This window comes from Leucoraja erinacea, chromosome 13 (assembly GCF_028641065.1).
Source record: "Leucoraja erinacea ecotype New England chromosome 13, Leri_hhj_1, whole genome shotgun sequence".
NCBI classification, from domain to species: domain Eukaryota; kingdom Metazoa; phylum Chordata; class Chondrichthyes; order Rajiformes; family Rajidae; genus Leucoraja; species Leucoraja erinaceus.
The window spans coordinates 22,220,941-22,237,722 of NC_073389.1; the positions used below are offsets into that span (position 1 = coordinate 22,220,941).

General features: G+C 43.3%; 1 protein-coding gene across 1 annotated transcript in view; it reads left to right on the forward strand.

The window, feature by feature from the left end:
* Positions 1-3,423: 3,423 nt before the first annotated feature.
* Positions 3,424-16,782, forward strand: part of nsun3 (NOP2/Sun RNA methyltransferase 3) — a 36,274-nt gene continuing 22,915 nt past the window's right edge. Inside the window, exons 1-3 of the mRNA XM_055644570.1 lie at positions 3,424-3,587; positions 6,165-6,286; positions 12,363-12,706. Coding sequence (XP_055500545.1) covers positions 3,504-3,587; positions 6,165-6,286; positions 12,363-12,706 — 550 coding nt within the window. The 5' untranslated portion in view covers positions 3,424-3,503. The remainder of the gene's footprint in view (positions 3,588-6,164; positions 6,287-12,362; positions 12,707-16,782) is intronic.

Sequence of the window (16,782 nt, forward strand, 5' to 3'; positions counted from 1 at the left end):
TACCAATTATGCATCCAGTATTACAGGCTTTCAATTGCTTGGACAGATCATCATAATAATCTTGTCTAACACCATTGCTAACCCCAAATGGTGCTGAGACCCTATTGCCCCATTTTATTTGCATAGTCAGGTGGCCAGTAAGCCAGAATTCTCACAATGTATTTAGGCACCCCTCTTTGACTCATTTTAACAAACAGCTTTCTATGATTAATACAGTCAAAGGCGTTGGAAACATCAATAAAGTACAAGGATTGAAGAGTTTTACCTATATATTTGTTTACAATCTCCTTTAGGGCATATATGCATGTCAGTGCCATGTTTAGCTTTAAAACCAAACTGGTTATCTGTGGAGTTAACAAAATAATTTACTCTATCCAGCAAAACTCTTTCTAAGGCTTTTGACAATATGCTGGCTAAAGCTATGGGCCTGTAATTATTTAGGCTGCCTACTTTACCAGCTTTGTCCTTAATGACTGGCACTAACAGAACAGACAACATTGAGTCTGGTAACAAGCCATGAACCATAAAGCCAGTAAAACAAATAGCAAGGTGAAGAGCTATCCTCGTACTCGCATACTTAAGATGTTCAGCAGAAATATGATTGAAGCCACTTGCTTTGTTGTTGGACAACTTGTTCATGGCATGATACACCTTGTGTGACATAATCACCATGGAATAATTACTCTCAATAGTCCACCCTATACACCTTGGACACAGTTGAATAAAGTACTATAATGTTGTCGCCATAACTCCGCGATGTAAGCTGTTCCAGAGATTCCATCTACAGTGCATGGTAGAGATGTTTTGCAACTGTTAAGAGCTCTCACTTCTTTCCAAAAATCAGTAGCATTGTTACTTAGAAGCTTCTTAGCCATGGAATCAGCCCTCATAGCTTGCTCATTTTTACAGATGAAGTGAATAGCATACTTATACCTTGCATTAGTGAGCTTATTGTACTCAATTCAGGCTCCTGTCTGGGTCTATCTGCCATAGCCCATGATTTAGTGGCTTCACGGGCTTCAGAATGATACTCAGCTACATACTGATTCCAGCCAGGCCTGATGTTATGTGTCTTATTTTGATGCTTGCAATAGGGCTTACTGCCTACATATAGAGCGCTTACTATACATGGAGCAAATATCTCTCCTATGCTTCATATCCTTACAATTAACATTACTACACATTATTGCATCCTTAGGTAGATGAATATTGCTTAAGGATGTATCTGTATGGGCATAATAGGCTAGGAGGTCTTTGTGAGACCAGTCCAGTTTTGCTGTTAAAGCTATTTCTATCTATGGATACCACAGGTAGATGTTTAACATTTATTGTCATAGCAACAGGTATATGATCAGTAATTGTTGCCCCATACAAAATGCTCATACACCCCAATGAGGCATGTGTATCAGCTGTACTAATACAGTGGTCCAGCCATGGCGTAGTGTGCCAGCCTCACTAATATAAGTTTAACTATCTGTAGGTAAAAGCACTTTGCTTGACAATATTGAATTATTATCTTGACAGAACTGAGCCATATGATTGGCAAATAATGAGTTCCTATCTGAGATATCTGCATTCATATCCCCAATGACATATACACAACAATAATTATTGTTTTGAATAAAAGAATAGATGAAAGCAAGCCTATTTAAATATTCTTCATTCTGATGGCATTCATACAGTGCACACATTCAGGATAACAAATTCCTTGTCGTTGTGAGCAAAGTGTATTGCAATACACCAGTCAGCATCAAGCCGAACCACATTTATTGATGAGTCAAGCTTCTTGTTCCATAGAATAGCCACACTCCCTAGTATCCTACCTCTGACTATTCCCATGCCAAGGTCAGTTGTAGACTCCCCAGCCCCATGAAAGTTGTCATTGAGAGAAGTGAGTTTGTCCAAGTCTTGTTTCGCTAAGAATGTCTCTTGCATACATAGTATGTCACAGTTCTCCAGAAGGTTGTCAACAACTGAGCGGGGAGCTTTATCCCCTGCGCTCTGACCCAAATGCAGGCCACGACAGTTGTACAATAGAACCTGAATGTTCATTTAGCGAGACTAGTGAGTACCCCTAGCACCAGCAGGCACACTCATTCCCCCCGCAGCAAGCGCAGTGCTTGATCCGATGACTCCAACCCTGTGCGGCTCGTAATAGGGTGATTTCACGAAAGGTCACTGGATCATAGATCCTCACCCATGTGACGTGCAGATATAAAGATTGAAAATATCGGGAATTATCGCGTTTGCTCACTGCATTTCATCAAAACATCAATAATGCCTTAGTTTTGATGAAATGCAGTGAGCAAACGTGATAATTCCCAATATTTTCGATCTTTATATCTGCACGGCCAACAACTTCCACTGTTATTTTCCCTTCAGCGCTCTCTTGTCTTTACCTTTGTTTTTCTTCATCTTCTGGACTCTAAAGTAAGAAAGCTGTGCCTCGCGGTCACCCCGACTAGCGCAGTTTTCGTGGTTTTTAACCGGTTTGAAAGTACGCGTTTCTAGCATCAATAACATGTACTGGAAGTGACGTTTGTACCCCAGTTAAATTTTGCGGTCACGTGGGTGAGGATCTATGATCCAGTGACCTTTCGTGAAATCACCCTATAGCGCTGGACAAATGCCCCTTCTGGCCAGAACTCCGGATTGTCATTACATTCCGCAGATACTTTAAATGAACAGAATCTACTGTGTACAGTCATTCTTTTGACAGGCAACCTCATTGCCAAGTGTTTTCTTTAAGATACACATATTTTAGCCATACTGAACGTTGCAATCTTTGTAGCTATCCTACATTCAAGAACGGAGCTCACTATCAAAACATGGAGGGGACGTGTCCCATCTGGCCCCCGGGTTTTCCGCCCCTGCCTACATTCAAGAAGTTGAATGATGAACTACCCTGAACATTACCTGTCCTTGCTCTCCAGAGATGCTGCCTGACCTGCTGAGTTACTCCAGCACTTTGTGTCTTTCATTATAAACCACATCTGCAGTTCGTAGAAGTAAAGAACCACAGATTCTGATTTTGTACCAAAGATAGACACAAAGTGCCTTTCTCCATTCAGCGGTTCTCCAGAGATTTTTCTCCAAAGATGCTGCCTGTCCCACTGAGTTACTCCAGTACTTTGTGCCTATCCTTAGCATCTGCTGTTCCATGCGTCTTCAAGATCTGGTTATTGGTGTTATACTCTTTGACTCTGCTGCTTTTACACGAATCACACAGGACCATCAGCCTAAGCTTTTTTTTTTAAAGAGAGTTACCCTTTGACTTGCGCGTTGCTCGTCTCCCGGGTGGATTGCAACCACCAGCAAGCACTTCAGGTGAAGCATGAAAGGTAGCGGGGACGTGCAGCGCGCGGCCGGTACAGACGGGGGAGCGCGCGCTCCTGGGCCCGGGGGCGCGTGGCCGTATCCGGGAAAGCGCGCGGCCGGTGCAGGGGGAGCGCGCGCACTAGGGCCAGCGGAGGCCGCAGGTCGTCGCCGCCGCCGCCGCCATCATGGTGCCAGGCGCCGGGTTCGCTTCACTCCTCAGGCGGCTGGGGGGCACCACGGGCGGCCTCGGCTCCGGGACACAGGCGCGGGTGAGAGTCGAGAGAGCGGCCGCTGGGCAACCGGCAGCCCGAGGCTCGATGCTGGCCCGGGGAGGGAGAGGAGGGGGAGGTCAGTGAGGTGGTGTGGAGGGTCTGAGATGATGGGGGTCTGAATGTGGTGTGGGGTCTATGGAGGGGATCAGTGGGGCAGTTTGCGGCCCTGGGGGAGGTGAGGGAGCTGAGGGAGCTGTGGAAGGTCTGAAGGTAATGGTCTGAGAATGTAGAGCACTGAATGCAGTAGATGAGGTTGGAAGGAGTGCACATGAACCTCTGTCTCGCCTGGAAGGGCTTTCTGGTCCCTAGATTAGATGGACTATGAAGAAGGAGTTATACAGAAAGAATCTAGGGAAGGGATGGATGAACTCACGAATTCCGGAGGGAATGGTTTCTGTAGAAATGGGTGGGGATGGGAAGAAGTGGTGGGGTGCTCATGGTATCAAACGGCAGATACTAGCATGGATATCAGGTTGGCTGGATGGTAAAAGGCAAATAGTGGCAATAAAAGGGGCTTTATCTGGTTGTCTGCCGGTGACTAGCCGAGTTCCACAGGGCGCGGTGCTGGGGCCGCTGTTCGTCACTTTGTATATTAATGATTTGGATGAGGGGATTGAAGGCTTTGTGGCTAGGTTTACAGATAATATGAAAATAGGTGGAGGGGCAGGTAGTGTCGAGACAGCAGGAACTCTACAGAAGGACTTGGATAGGTTAGGAGAGTGGGCAGAGAAGTAGCAGATGGAATATAGTGTAGCAAAGTGTGGAGTCATGCATTTTGATAGTAGGAATAAAGGCGTAGATTGGTTTCTAAATGGGGAGATAATCCAGAAATCGGAGGTACAAAGGGACTTGGGAGTGCTGGTGCAGGATTCTCAAAATGTTAATCTGCAAGTCGAATCGGTAGTAAGGAAAGCAAATGCAATGATTGCATCTATTTCGCGAGGGGTTATATATAAAAACAGGGATGTAATGCCGAGACTCTATAAGGTGCTGGTCAGGCCTCATTTGGAATATAGGGTGATTTCACGAAAGGTCACTGGAGCGTAGATCCGCACCCACGTGACCGAAATGTTAGTGAATGGGAAAACACGCACTTTCACACCTGTTAAAAACATCGCAAACGGCCAGTATTTGAGCTGCAATTTACTGTGCCAGTCGGTGATTTTGCAATTTTACTGAGGGATTTTTCACTTTTAAAACTTTTCATATAACAAATGAATAAAGATAAAAAAGTCAATAATGAAAGGCTTGGATAGAGTGGATGTGGAGATTATGTTTCTACTAGAAGGAGAGTCTAGGACTTAGGATTAAAGCATGTTCATTTAGGAAGGAGATGAGGAGGAATTTCTTTAGTCAGAGGGTGGTGGATCTGAGGAAATTGTTGCCACGGAAGCAAAGTCAGTCGATATATTTAAGGCAGAGTTGAATAGATTCTTGATTAGCACTGCTCTCAGAGGTCATGGGGAGAAGGCAAGAGAATTGTGGTTAGGGGGGAGAGATAAATCAGCCATGATTGAATTGCGGAGTAGACTTGATGGGCCGAATGGCCTAATTCTACTCCTATCATTTAGGATCTTATGACCTAAGTGACTGGCGGTGGGATCACATGTAGTGGAAATGTGAGGCAGGTGGGGTAAAGGTAAGGACCAGGGGAACTGTTTTGTCTTGTGGGGAAGGGGAGTGAGAGCTGAACTACAGGACACAAAGGGGACATGGGTGAGAGATTCATCTAAAACAGTAGGAAGGAAAATATGTTTACAAAAGAAAGACGACATCTTAGATGTTCTATAGTAATGCTTCAACTGGCAGCAGAGATGGAGAAGTTAAGAGTCGGGGATGGCGTCTTTGCAAGAGGCAGGGTGGGGGGTGTAGTCCAGACAATTGGGAGTTAGTTGGTTTATAGTAGACAACATTCGATAGTCTGTCCTTGTGATGGAGACCGAGAGATTGAGCGTGGTGTTAGTGCATTGTCACTTTGGCTGCATGGCTTTTTTTCTGGATCTTCTGGTGTCTCCCATATGCCATAGACGTTCGAGTTTGTCAGTTAATTGGCTTCTATAAATTGACCCTAGTGTATAGGGTTGCGAAGATGAGATAACATCGAGCTAGTGTGAACTTTGTTGGAATTGATTCGGGCTGAAGGGCCTTTTTCCATGCTGTATCTCAATCAATTCAATCAATCAGCAAGTACAGGTTGTCCCAGCTTTATCAATGGCTGACCTTTGGACAACACGTATTTAAAGAGGAACAATGGAGCGCTGGGTTGTGCTGAGCAGACCTGCTTGCTCGCTTAGTGAATCAATGAGAATGACTGGCTCACTCACTGAGTCACAGAGCTACTCTTCCCACATCTGCTCGCTCTCCCAACACAGCTCATTCTGTGATTCTCCTCCACACACTTTTTTTGTTCATTTCCAACTCAATAAAAATTTGAATTACAAGCAGTTCTCAGGAACGGAACCCTTTTGCAACCTGGGGTGAGCGCGTGAATCAAAACGGATGATGACAAGGCCGAACAAGCCACCAAACTAAAGGAATCATTTGCTGCTATGAATTTTGTTTTCATTCTTTTAGATCGATAAGAACAAAAAAACTCATATCAAATGGAAGCCACAGAAACAAATTTGCATACCAGTTTTGGAACATTTTGATAACAAATATAGACAAGAACATGGAGAGTTGTGGGACAAAGCAAGGTAATAATAGAGATTATTTCCTTCTCAGTAAATAGTGAAAGAAGGTATAACTATCATAATGCCCCTCAGTGTTCTGATTGTATACAAAATAATTGATCCTAGTTTCAATTTATCATACCACTCTATCGTATTTCTAAAATAGTATGTTTAATACAGCATTAAAATGTTGGCAAATGTTTTGCGCTGAAATTCATGAAAACGAGTCTTGGGTTCATAGTTATTTGACTGAAAAGATTGTGGTCTACAAATGAACTACCTTGATGTCGAAGATAGATTAAAAAAAATTGTGGACAGATTATTAAAATCAGTGTTATGGCACTGCTCACATACTAAAATTTGGACCCCATGCTGGAGTTGTTTCCTTTAAATTCATATTTTCTGTGGTTGGTAAAGCCACACAGAACGTAGATAGTTATTGCCTATCCCTAATTGTCCTGGAGAAGGTGGTGGTGAGCAGTCATCTTGCAATGCTGCAGTATTGTGAATGTCCTAACACTGCTTTTAGCCAGGACTAAGACTGATAATGAAGGACTGGCAAAATATTTCTAAGTCAGTGTGGTGTGTTACCTGATGGGAAACTACAAGTGGTGGTGGTCCCATGATATAGGTCATGAGTTAAGTTTAAAGATGCAGCGTGGGAACAGGCCCTTTGGCCCTCCAAGTCCTCACTGACCAGCGATCCCTGTACACTAGCACAATCCTACACACTTTACAATTTTTGCCGAAGCCAATTAACCTACCAACCTGTACATCTTTGGAGTGTGGGAGGAAATCTGGAGAAGCACCTGGAGAAAACTCATGCGGTCACAGGGAGAATGCACAAACTCGCACAGACAGCACCCATAGTCAGGATCAAACCCTGGTCTCGCGCTGCAAGGCAGCAACTCTAATGCTGCGCCAACATATCTCCTTGAAATGTTTTGAGAGTGTAATGATTGAGTAACTGCGGTGCATTTTGGAGATGGGACACACTGCTGTCGCTGTGCTCCATATAGTGGAGGGAATTAATATTTATTGTAGTCCATGGGACACCATTTAAGTGTGTTGCTGTGTCCTGGAATGGCATCGAGCTAAGAGTTATTGGTGCTACACTCAGACAAATGAAGATTATTGAGTGACGCTCCAGACTTGTGCCCTGCAGACAGTGCTTTGGGAAATGAGACAATTGCTGCAACATGCCCAGCCTTCTGCCTGTACTTGCAAGTGTGGTATATATTTTGCTGATCTAGTTAGGTTTCTGGTCAGCGATGATTCCCAGGATATTGATGGTGCAGAGCTCTGAAAATATTGACAATGGTAGATAGACTCATGTTGGAAATGGCTTTGACCGATTACATCTGCAGTTCCTTGTTTCTACCTCCTGGAGCAACAATTGATTTATATCCAGCTTCTTTATTCAATTAGGGAGAAGATATTTTTGCAAGGCAAGCCCCTAATAGTCAGGCTCTGACCCTGCAGCTATTTTCCTTGCATCATTTGCTTTTTTCAAACTTTATCACACACAGTGGCACCATCGCGAAAAAGGCTCCACTTGGAAAAGATCTGTGCTGTACTTGAATGAACATAGAACAGCACAGGAACAGGCCATTCATGTCGACATGATGCCAAGTTAAACGTCTCTGCTTCTATATGATCCATGCCCTGCATATCGATGGGCCTATTCAAAAGCCTCTCAAATGCCACAATGAATGTGTGAAGTATTGGTAATGAAGCAGAAAATTAAGAGTGCAATTCAATGTAAATGCACACAATGTAATGGCCAATTTCCTTCCCCCACGCGGAGGATCGGAAGGATCGTCAGACCAGGAGGGAGTTGCTGGAGACATTGGACGCGAGGAGCAAGAGCCGGTAGGAGGGAGACCCGGAGTAATTCTCCAACGCCTTCAAGATTGGCTGCAGGAAGCGCCCTCAAAAGATGGCCGGGCAAGGGGAGAGATGTCAGTTCATAGACTAATCCGGTCGAAGGTGCCAGAGGAAGGCACAGCAGGAACCTGGGATTTACCTGGTTCGGGAACTGCTCCAGTAGACAGAGCGTGCGGGTGGACCAGACTTTGGAAATGGTGCTAAAACATGGCGGCGGCTGCTGCATGTGTAAATATGCATACTTATTTCACTGTGACATATAAAGCACCATTGAGCCATTCACCATTCTAAATATTAATTATTTTATTCACTGCCGCACAAGCTGCAATGTGTACCACCTACAAAATACTCTTCAGTTACTTAGTCAGTTTATTCAAACAGCCCCTTGCAATCATAAACACAAAGAATGACAAGTGCAGCAGACATGGGATTGCCACCATCAGCATGCTGCCCTGCAGGTTGCCGACCTTCCTGATTAAATATATTACCGTTCCTTCATCATTTGGAGATTTGTGAATCTGGAATTCTCTGCCTCAGAAGGCAGTGGAGGCCGATTCTCTGGATGCTTTCAAGAGAGAGTTAGATAGAGCTCTTAAAGATAGCGGAGTCAAGCGATATGGGGAGAAGGCAGGAACGGGGTACTGATTGTGGACGATCAGCCATGATCATCCAGTGAATGGCGGTGCTGACTCAAAGGGCCAAATGGCCTACTCCTGCACCTATTGTCTAATGTCTATTGTTTATTAATGCAGGATCTGCAGATCCTGGAACTCGCTCTCCTATAGCTTCATCAGAGTGACTGCTGCAGTTCAAGCAGATGTCTTGCCATCATCTTCCTGAGGGCATTTAAGGATGTGTAGCAAATGTATACCAGCTTAATCCAAGAAATTAACAAATAAAGCCTTAGCAAATTATATGGTGCATTTTGTAAATGGTGCACACTTGAGCCACAAATAGCAGTCAGGGGATATGGGGAGGAACGGTGTACTGATTGGGGATGATCAGCCATGATCACATTGAATGGCGGTGCTGGCTCGAAGGGCCAAATGGCCTACTCCTGCACCTTTTGACTATTGTCTATTGATGCAAAAGAGGCAGAGAGAATGATAATTTAGTGTGGTGGAAAGGATGGCAGGCAAGTGGATTGTTTTATCCTAGATGACGTCCAGTTATTTGAGTGTTGTTGAAGCTACTCTCTTCGAGGCAATACATCAGGCTGGTGACAAGTGCCTTTTATAAAATGGAAGGGTTTTGGGTGAACGGAGGTGATTTATTCACTGCAGATTTTCCCAGCCTCTGAACTGTTTTTACTACCATAACATTTATGCGGTTGGCCCAGTTGTTTCTAGATAATGGTTTTGTCAGAATGGTGATGATGGAAGTCTCAGCAATGTTAATACTGTTGAAAGCATGTGTGGGTTTGTAATCTCTGCTGGAGACGTTCATTGCCTTTGTGTTTTAGGGTGCAAATGTTATGTGGTTTCATGGAAGTTAATGTGGTGCACAAACTTTTCGATAGTAGTGGTTGTATATTTTGGGGAGTACTGTTTTTTTATTCCATCTGCACATAATTAATGCTACATTTGGAACACCTGCAACTAATTAGTGCTGCAAAATTATTGGACCTGCATCTAATGAGCATCACAGGAGATGACCTACCTATGTCTAATTAGACATTGCAGCCATTCTGCAATCTGGAGGAGCTGAACTGGGTGATTACCATTGTGACTTGGACTCTCTTAAAAGGAATGAGTATTCATCATACCAGTCAGTGACCATTCAGGGGAAAAGCTCTGTCACAAGTTTTTGAAAGGCTCATTAATTAAGATGCAGGCATGGTCTTTTTATCCATTGCAATAAGTTTGCAATCAGCATAGTGAAACAATTCAACTTGGTTGAATGAAAACGGTATAATTTGCTGATGTGTGTTTATGCTTTACAATGTGTCGCCTGTGTATTCCAAGCTATTTGTTTGCATTTGATATATTTTCAGTGATGGGAAAAAATTAAGCAAAGTTGTGTATATGTAAATAGAAGGGTCTCAACCCAAAATGTCACATATTCCTTTTCTCCAGAGATGTTGCCTGACCTGCTGAGTTACTCCAGCGTTTTGTGTGTATCTTTGGTGTAAACCAACATCTGCAGTTTCTTCCTACACATTCTTTTGCAATATTGTCAAGTTCATCTTAAAACTTAGTTTTGAAGCAGCTCCGGATACAATGCTGGACTATTGGGAAAGTAAGTTTTGGAGTTTTTGTGTGTGCAGATATTCTATCTAAATTTGTGGTTTGTTGACAGATGATGGACTTTTTTTTTTTTTTACATGGATATGTTAATTTAACATGACATTGACCATGATGTAAAGTTAGTGCACAGTCCCACTTTTCGATTGAATTGGAAGTATTGATTCCTTGATACAGGCCAAAGAACAAGTCCACCAATCTGAGTGAAAAGTCCTCACAGACAAATACATTGAAAGATGACATGTCGATAGTGAAAGTGGTAGAGCTAGAGTTTCAATGAATTTGCCTTAAATTCTTACATTTTTTTAAAGCCATTCTAACGGACAATAAATTATGGACTTCCCCTATTTTTTTTGTATAGAATGATGATTTGGGGTAGTTCTATAGTCTAACAATTTGAAGAATGTTTGATAACAGGACTTGAGTCTGCAAGCAGTTGAAGTAATATCTATTGGTCTACTGTGAGGCTACACACAAATAGGAGGATTCACACCACATATTTCACTATGGCAGCTTACAACCCAGCGGTATGAATGTTGATTGCTCTAATTTCAAATAACCCCTGGATTCCCTGTCCCTCTGCCCCTCCCCCACCCTAATTGTCCTGCCAGTTCCACTTTTCGCATCCTTGTATCCCTTTGTTATAACCTCTTCCACAGCCAACAATGGACCATTGTGGGTTCCACCTTTCCATGGTCATCAGTGCAGGCTCTGATTTGTTTGGAACCTTTTCATACCTCTAGTTTCCCTCCCTCAGATTCTCAGTCTGAAGAAGGGTCAAACTCGAAACGTCATCTACTCCTTTTCTCCAGAGATGCTGCCTGACCTGCTGAGTTATCCCAGCATTTTGTATCTATCTTCAGTGCAAACCCGCATCTGCAGTTCCTTCCTATGCATCTTTTAAGTATTCATTGTTTACTGGTAGATTATGGTGAAGGTACACATTGTTGGGATGAGGCCCGTACAAGAATTCACTTTAAATTACTGAAATATTAAAAAAAATGTTTATTTATACAATTAAATGTAAATGAAATTAAACACACTTGAAAAGGAAATGAGATCATTAAATATTGTGGCTTAATATTTCAATGTTTTTGTCACTGGCCAGTAATTACATGGATCACTGGAAAAATAATACCATGTTTTCTGTTAAATATTTGAAATGCATAATAAAAATAATAATGTCTTTTCAATTCGGATGCCAATTATTGGAACATTTGATTTTTAAAACTTATGTCATTTTCCTTATCACTTTACGGTCTATCGATAAAGCAGAATCTAATAATAAAATCACAATATAATTCTGTGGGGAAGCAGTTATTTCATGAGAAGAAAGCATTAGAGTTGCAGCCTACCCTGTCATGAGTGCTTTACGGAGCTATTGATAAGGTTAGAATTGCTGAAAATACCAATAACATCTCTATAAATATGTCACCACCCTGTAGTCTCAGCTTGTCTCACTTAATGGCATCTTTCCCTATGGACCAGAAGTTGGATGATATACCAAATCTCCAATTTCTGGAGACAAGAGATGCTGGTGTATGGATTTGTACCTAATAAGGCTTCAAAGCCCCATGTACCATTCGTTCCGAAGAAGAGCTACTGGCTATCTACCTGGGGATGAGGAAAATGAATAGAGGAACATGAATTAAACCACATATGTGGCAGAGGAGTTGCAAAACTGTAAATTTTAATTGGCAAAATTAGTCATTGGGAAACAGCCAGTCATTGCTTCCACTTTAATTGATCAGTTGCTCTATCTCATTGGCACTGAAGGCTTGTACCTGTTAATGAAGGTGGTGTTTTTTTCCATGTCTCCAGATAACCCAGCAAACCAATGTCCAATGCAGAATGCAGCTAGGCCATGCTAATAAGCTACATCATTTCAGATTGCTCTGCAGCTCTTCTGAACAAAAATGCTATATTTCTGTCAGAGCATGATTTTTACTGTTGGTTTGCTTGTCTTTCAGAGAAGTATTGCTACTTCCATGCAGCTGGCAGTATGGTGTGCTTGTAAATAAGTTCAGCCACTGTGTACCACTTGAAGACCTGCTTCAATCACGGGGATATAGGAATTTTCTCCAAGATGTTTTGCCATTTTCCCAGCATTCCATACGATGTTACATCAGCAAGGACAAGAACCGGTTCCCCAGACTTTTGCATCATGCGGAAAGGTTGAAGGAATATTACCTGCTGAATGCAACCTCTTTGCTGCCTGTCCTTGCGTTGGACGCCCAAGATGGAGAAAGTGTGTTGGACATGTGTGCTGCTCCAGGAGGAAAATCTGTAGCAATACTGCAGAGTGCCACTCCACGTAAGTGCAATGCTGCTTATGTTGATTCCATGCGGGTCGCACTGTGGCGTAGTAGTAGAGCCAGCTGCTGCCACACAGTGCCAGAGACCCATGTTCAATCCTGGCAATAGGTGCTGTTTGGACAGAGTATTACGTCCTCCCTGTAACCACGTTAGTCGGCATGGACTCATTGCACAGTAGGGCCTGTTTCAAAGCTGTATCTCTAAACTAAACTATAGAATACAGCCATTGCTTATCGACCCTTGTGTGTATGGAGTGGATAAGAAAGCTCGTAAAATAGAACTAGTGGGAATGGATAACCGATGGTCGGCGTGGACTCGGAGGGCCGATGGGTTGTTGTATCTATAAATTAAACTAAACATGAATTAAGATGTAGAAACAAGGAACTGAAGATAGTGGTTTACACCAAAAGGACACAAAGTGCTAGAGTAACTCAGCAGGTTAGCTAACATCTGGAGAACGTGGATAGGTGATGTTTCCAGTTGGGACTCTTCTTCAGACCCTCCTTGCATAAACTAAACTGAAATTGCCATCATTTCTTATGGTTATCTTTATCTTAATAAAGCACAAATTTAAGATGACAGCATTTAAGTGGCGAGACATGTACCTAAATTGCCTGTGCACAGGAGGCTATGAGCCGCGAACTGAAAGGCGGGATTAATTATGGATGGGTCCCCACTGGTTAGCATGGATGTGACAGCCCGAATGTCCTGTTTCCATTCTGTGCAACTGATTGGCAGGAGGACCAGAGACGATATAAAGAAAGTTTGTTTTTAACTAGGTGGCATTAGGATCTGCAATGTTTTGAGGGGAGAGCAGATTGACTCAACTAGCAGAACATCAGTCCTATCGCTGCAGCAACCTGGCTTCAGTCCAAATCTCTGGTATTGTCTGCTTGGAGATTACACATTTCACCTGTGACCTGGTGAGTTTATTCCCTATGCCCCAATTTTGATGCAGATTACAAACCTGCACAGGTTAAAACACTTTGACAAAACAAATCTGATATTTAATGTCCATGTTCAGCTGTTTGTGTGTGACTCTTCCAAGATACTAGAAGTGCTTAATGTTCTCCAGCGTCACCTCTGAATCTGCATTGCTGGAACAAGAGATTGACCATTGAGAACACCCTGATGAAGGCTTTTAGACTTCTAAGTATTAAGAAACATTCCTATTTTCCCATAGTACATGCAGTGTAGATTTGTTGCTTGATACTGAAGTCAGGATATTCTTGGTTCCTGATTAGTTTCGGTGAGGTTAATGAGCTTTCTGTCCATCCAGTAGCTTGGTGGGAGACTAGTATGGGTTAATAAGTTATTGCAGTAGGAAATATTTTTACCCCCTTGTTTATTCATGTCTCATTCCTGATGAAATTTGTGTTTGAGCTGGTAGTATAGGTATATTAGTCGGTACTGTATGTGTTACTGTTGAGCTTGAGTAATATGGTGACATTTGGGGTGTGACCATACTTTAGAAAAAATATCCATAGCTTTTTGGTAGAGTTGAAGGCCTTTGTGAATCAAATAAAATTCTACAGAGAAAATTGTGCTGTCCTTGAATTCAGAAAAATGGATTTTCCTGTGGGTATCAGCTAAACAGCTCAATTAGAGCTCTCTTTCTTAAAGATTGTCAAGATCTAATGACATGAGATTTCCTCAACATTCTAGGCCCTCAAAGAAAGTGTACCTCAAGAAATCATATTCCACATAATCAATTTCATCAACTTCAGATATCTTGAATTTCCTCTGTTTGAAGGCATTTGCTTTTTATAAAAGGATTGGAGAGTTTCCAACCTTGTCGTCTTGGATACAACAGGATAGAGTTTAAAATAGTATTTTCAACACCTAGTGAAATTATTTTGGTGTGCAGCATGCCTTGGGTTTTACGAGTTGTGCAAGGAACCTTTGGATGAAATTATCAAAAAAAAATCAGCAGATGCTAGAAATCTGACATAAAATAGGCTTAAACTGCCAAAGTGTGTTCACGTAAGCACCGAGCAACTACTAATGACTGGCTATGTACTGACTGAATAGGGATCATAAATTACATTAATGCAGATATTAAGTGATCATTATTAATTAGGATAAATCAATTGGAGCACACTGAAGGAGGCAAAAGTGAGTTTTGCCCATCTGGTAGCAAAATAAATCCCTTAAAATATAATTTAACATGGGACTTGGGAATAAATGCAATAAACCATTAAGTTTGGACAATTTAATTGTGTAACTCTCTCTCGCTCTCGTCCTCCAAACAAACGGCTCATTCTGCAATGCGGATGGATCGTAGGTAATGACCAGACTTTAGGCCTGAGGCTTTTTCAAAGATGCTGCTGTTAAAGGTTTTTGTACTATTTTTAAAGTTCCAATTCATCTCAGTATTTCAGCAGATATGTTTACAACAATCATATAAAAATATATAAATAATGACAACACTTTGTTGAAATTAGCTTTAGGCTTATTATTGAGACATGTGCAAAGCTTTGTTTTGCATGCCATCTGATCAGATAATACTATATGAAATACATTCATCAAACTCGAGTCCAATAGGTAGAGCAACGGGTAAGGTAGAGTGCAGAATATTGTTCTCAGCAATGTAGTGCATCAGTTCCAAAGACAAAGTCCAATGTCCACAATGGGGTTGAGGTGAATAGGACAGTACCCTTGCTGATGGAATGATCATTCAGAAGCCTTATAACAGAGGGGCAGAATATCCAATTTGTATAATTTATTAACAATGTATTATATATGAAGTATAACTATCAGTACAGGTGCACAACCTTTAATCCGACGATCCAAATAACGAAAACCTCCGAATAGCGACATTTTTGGGTCCTTGAAGAAAGGTCCTTGAAGACGTTCACCGAGGGCGGCCCGCAGAGGTGACAGCGGAACCTCCGGTCGGTCCTCGAAGAATGGGGAACTAAATCCCCATTCATAAAAGAGAAGGTGAGGGTATATTGCGCGGGAGGGTTAATAATTGACAATATGCTGCTACCTGCCAGCTGAGTTAAAAAGTTCCCACGGTAGACTCACGATACACAGTGTGTCGTGAGTCTTGCGTGGGAACTTTTTAACTCAGCGTGCAGGCAGCAGTAGATTGTCGCTCCCTTCAGTTTCACCCCACCTACACCCCTCTGCTTCCCGTCCATGTGTGTGACCCCTTCCCTCCCCTCTCCAGCTCCCCGCTCATTGCACCGGCGCGGTGGCTTTGTACTGTCTTCATGTCGGCGATGGCAGCCAGCAGGTCAGTGCAGTCACCGGAGACGTCAGGACCAATTGGACGTCGACCACCAGGCCCACCGCAAGCACGGAGTACTCAGAGACCCACAGCCAGCAGCAGCCCAGCCCCGCTCCAACTACAGAGGAACCTGGGTTGCGGATGACGGGGCGCAGCTCGGGGCATCGTAGGGGCCCATCGAGGAGCGGGTTCCTGTTGGTCCTCATGTCTCCGGCCACCTGCTATCCTCCGGGAACTGTACCGCCCTTGCAGGAGAGTGGGGTTGTTTGCAGTTGCAGAGGGAAGGGGGCAAGGGCGGTACAGTTCCCAGTCTCAGCTCCAGTCCAGAGGGGTGGCCGGAGACGTCAGGCCCAATGGGACAGTGACCCCCAGGCCCACTGCAAGCACGGAGATCCCAGAGACCCGCAGCCAGCAGCGACTCCAGCCCAGCCCCGCTCCAACTCCAGAGGAACACGTAGGGGCAGAAGCTGATGGTGTGCAAGGTGTTCTTGGGGTGGCGCAGCTCGGGCTGTGGGCAAACTGCCACTTGTCGCCGTAGCGGCCCATCAGGGAACGGATTCCTCTGGAGTTGGAGGGGGAGGGGGGTATTGTGCTGTTTGATCGCCGCCTGCTATCCCAGGGACAGGGAGACACAGCGGCTTTTTAGACTGGTGGGCAATCACTTCCAAAGTTCTGCCCACACAGTCAGTACACCTCTCCTACACTGCATTTCATACAAACATTTATCCTGCAAGAAAAAACGACATTGAAGACTCAAACTCGTGACCGAGTAGCTGCCGGGATCAAGGCGCAAACTCGCGACCTTGCGGATATGAGCCGAACACTCTACCACTGAGCCA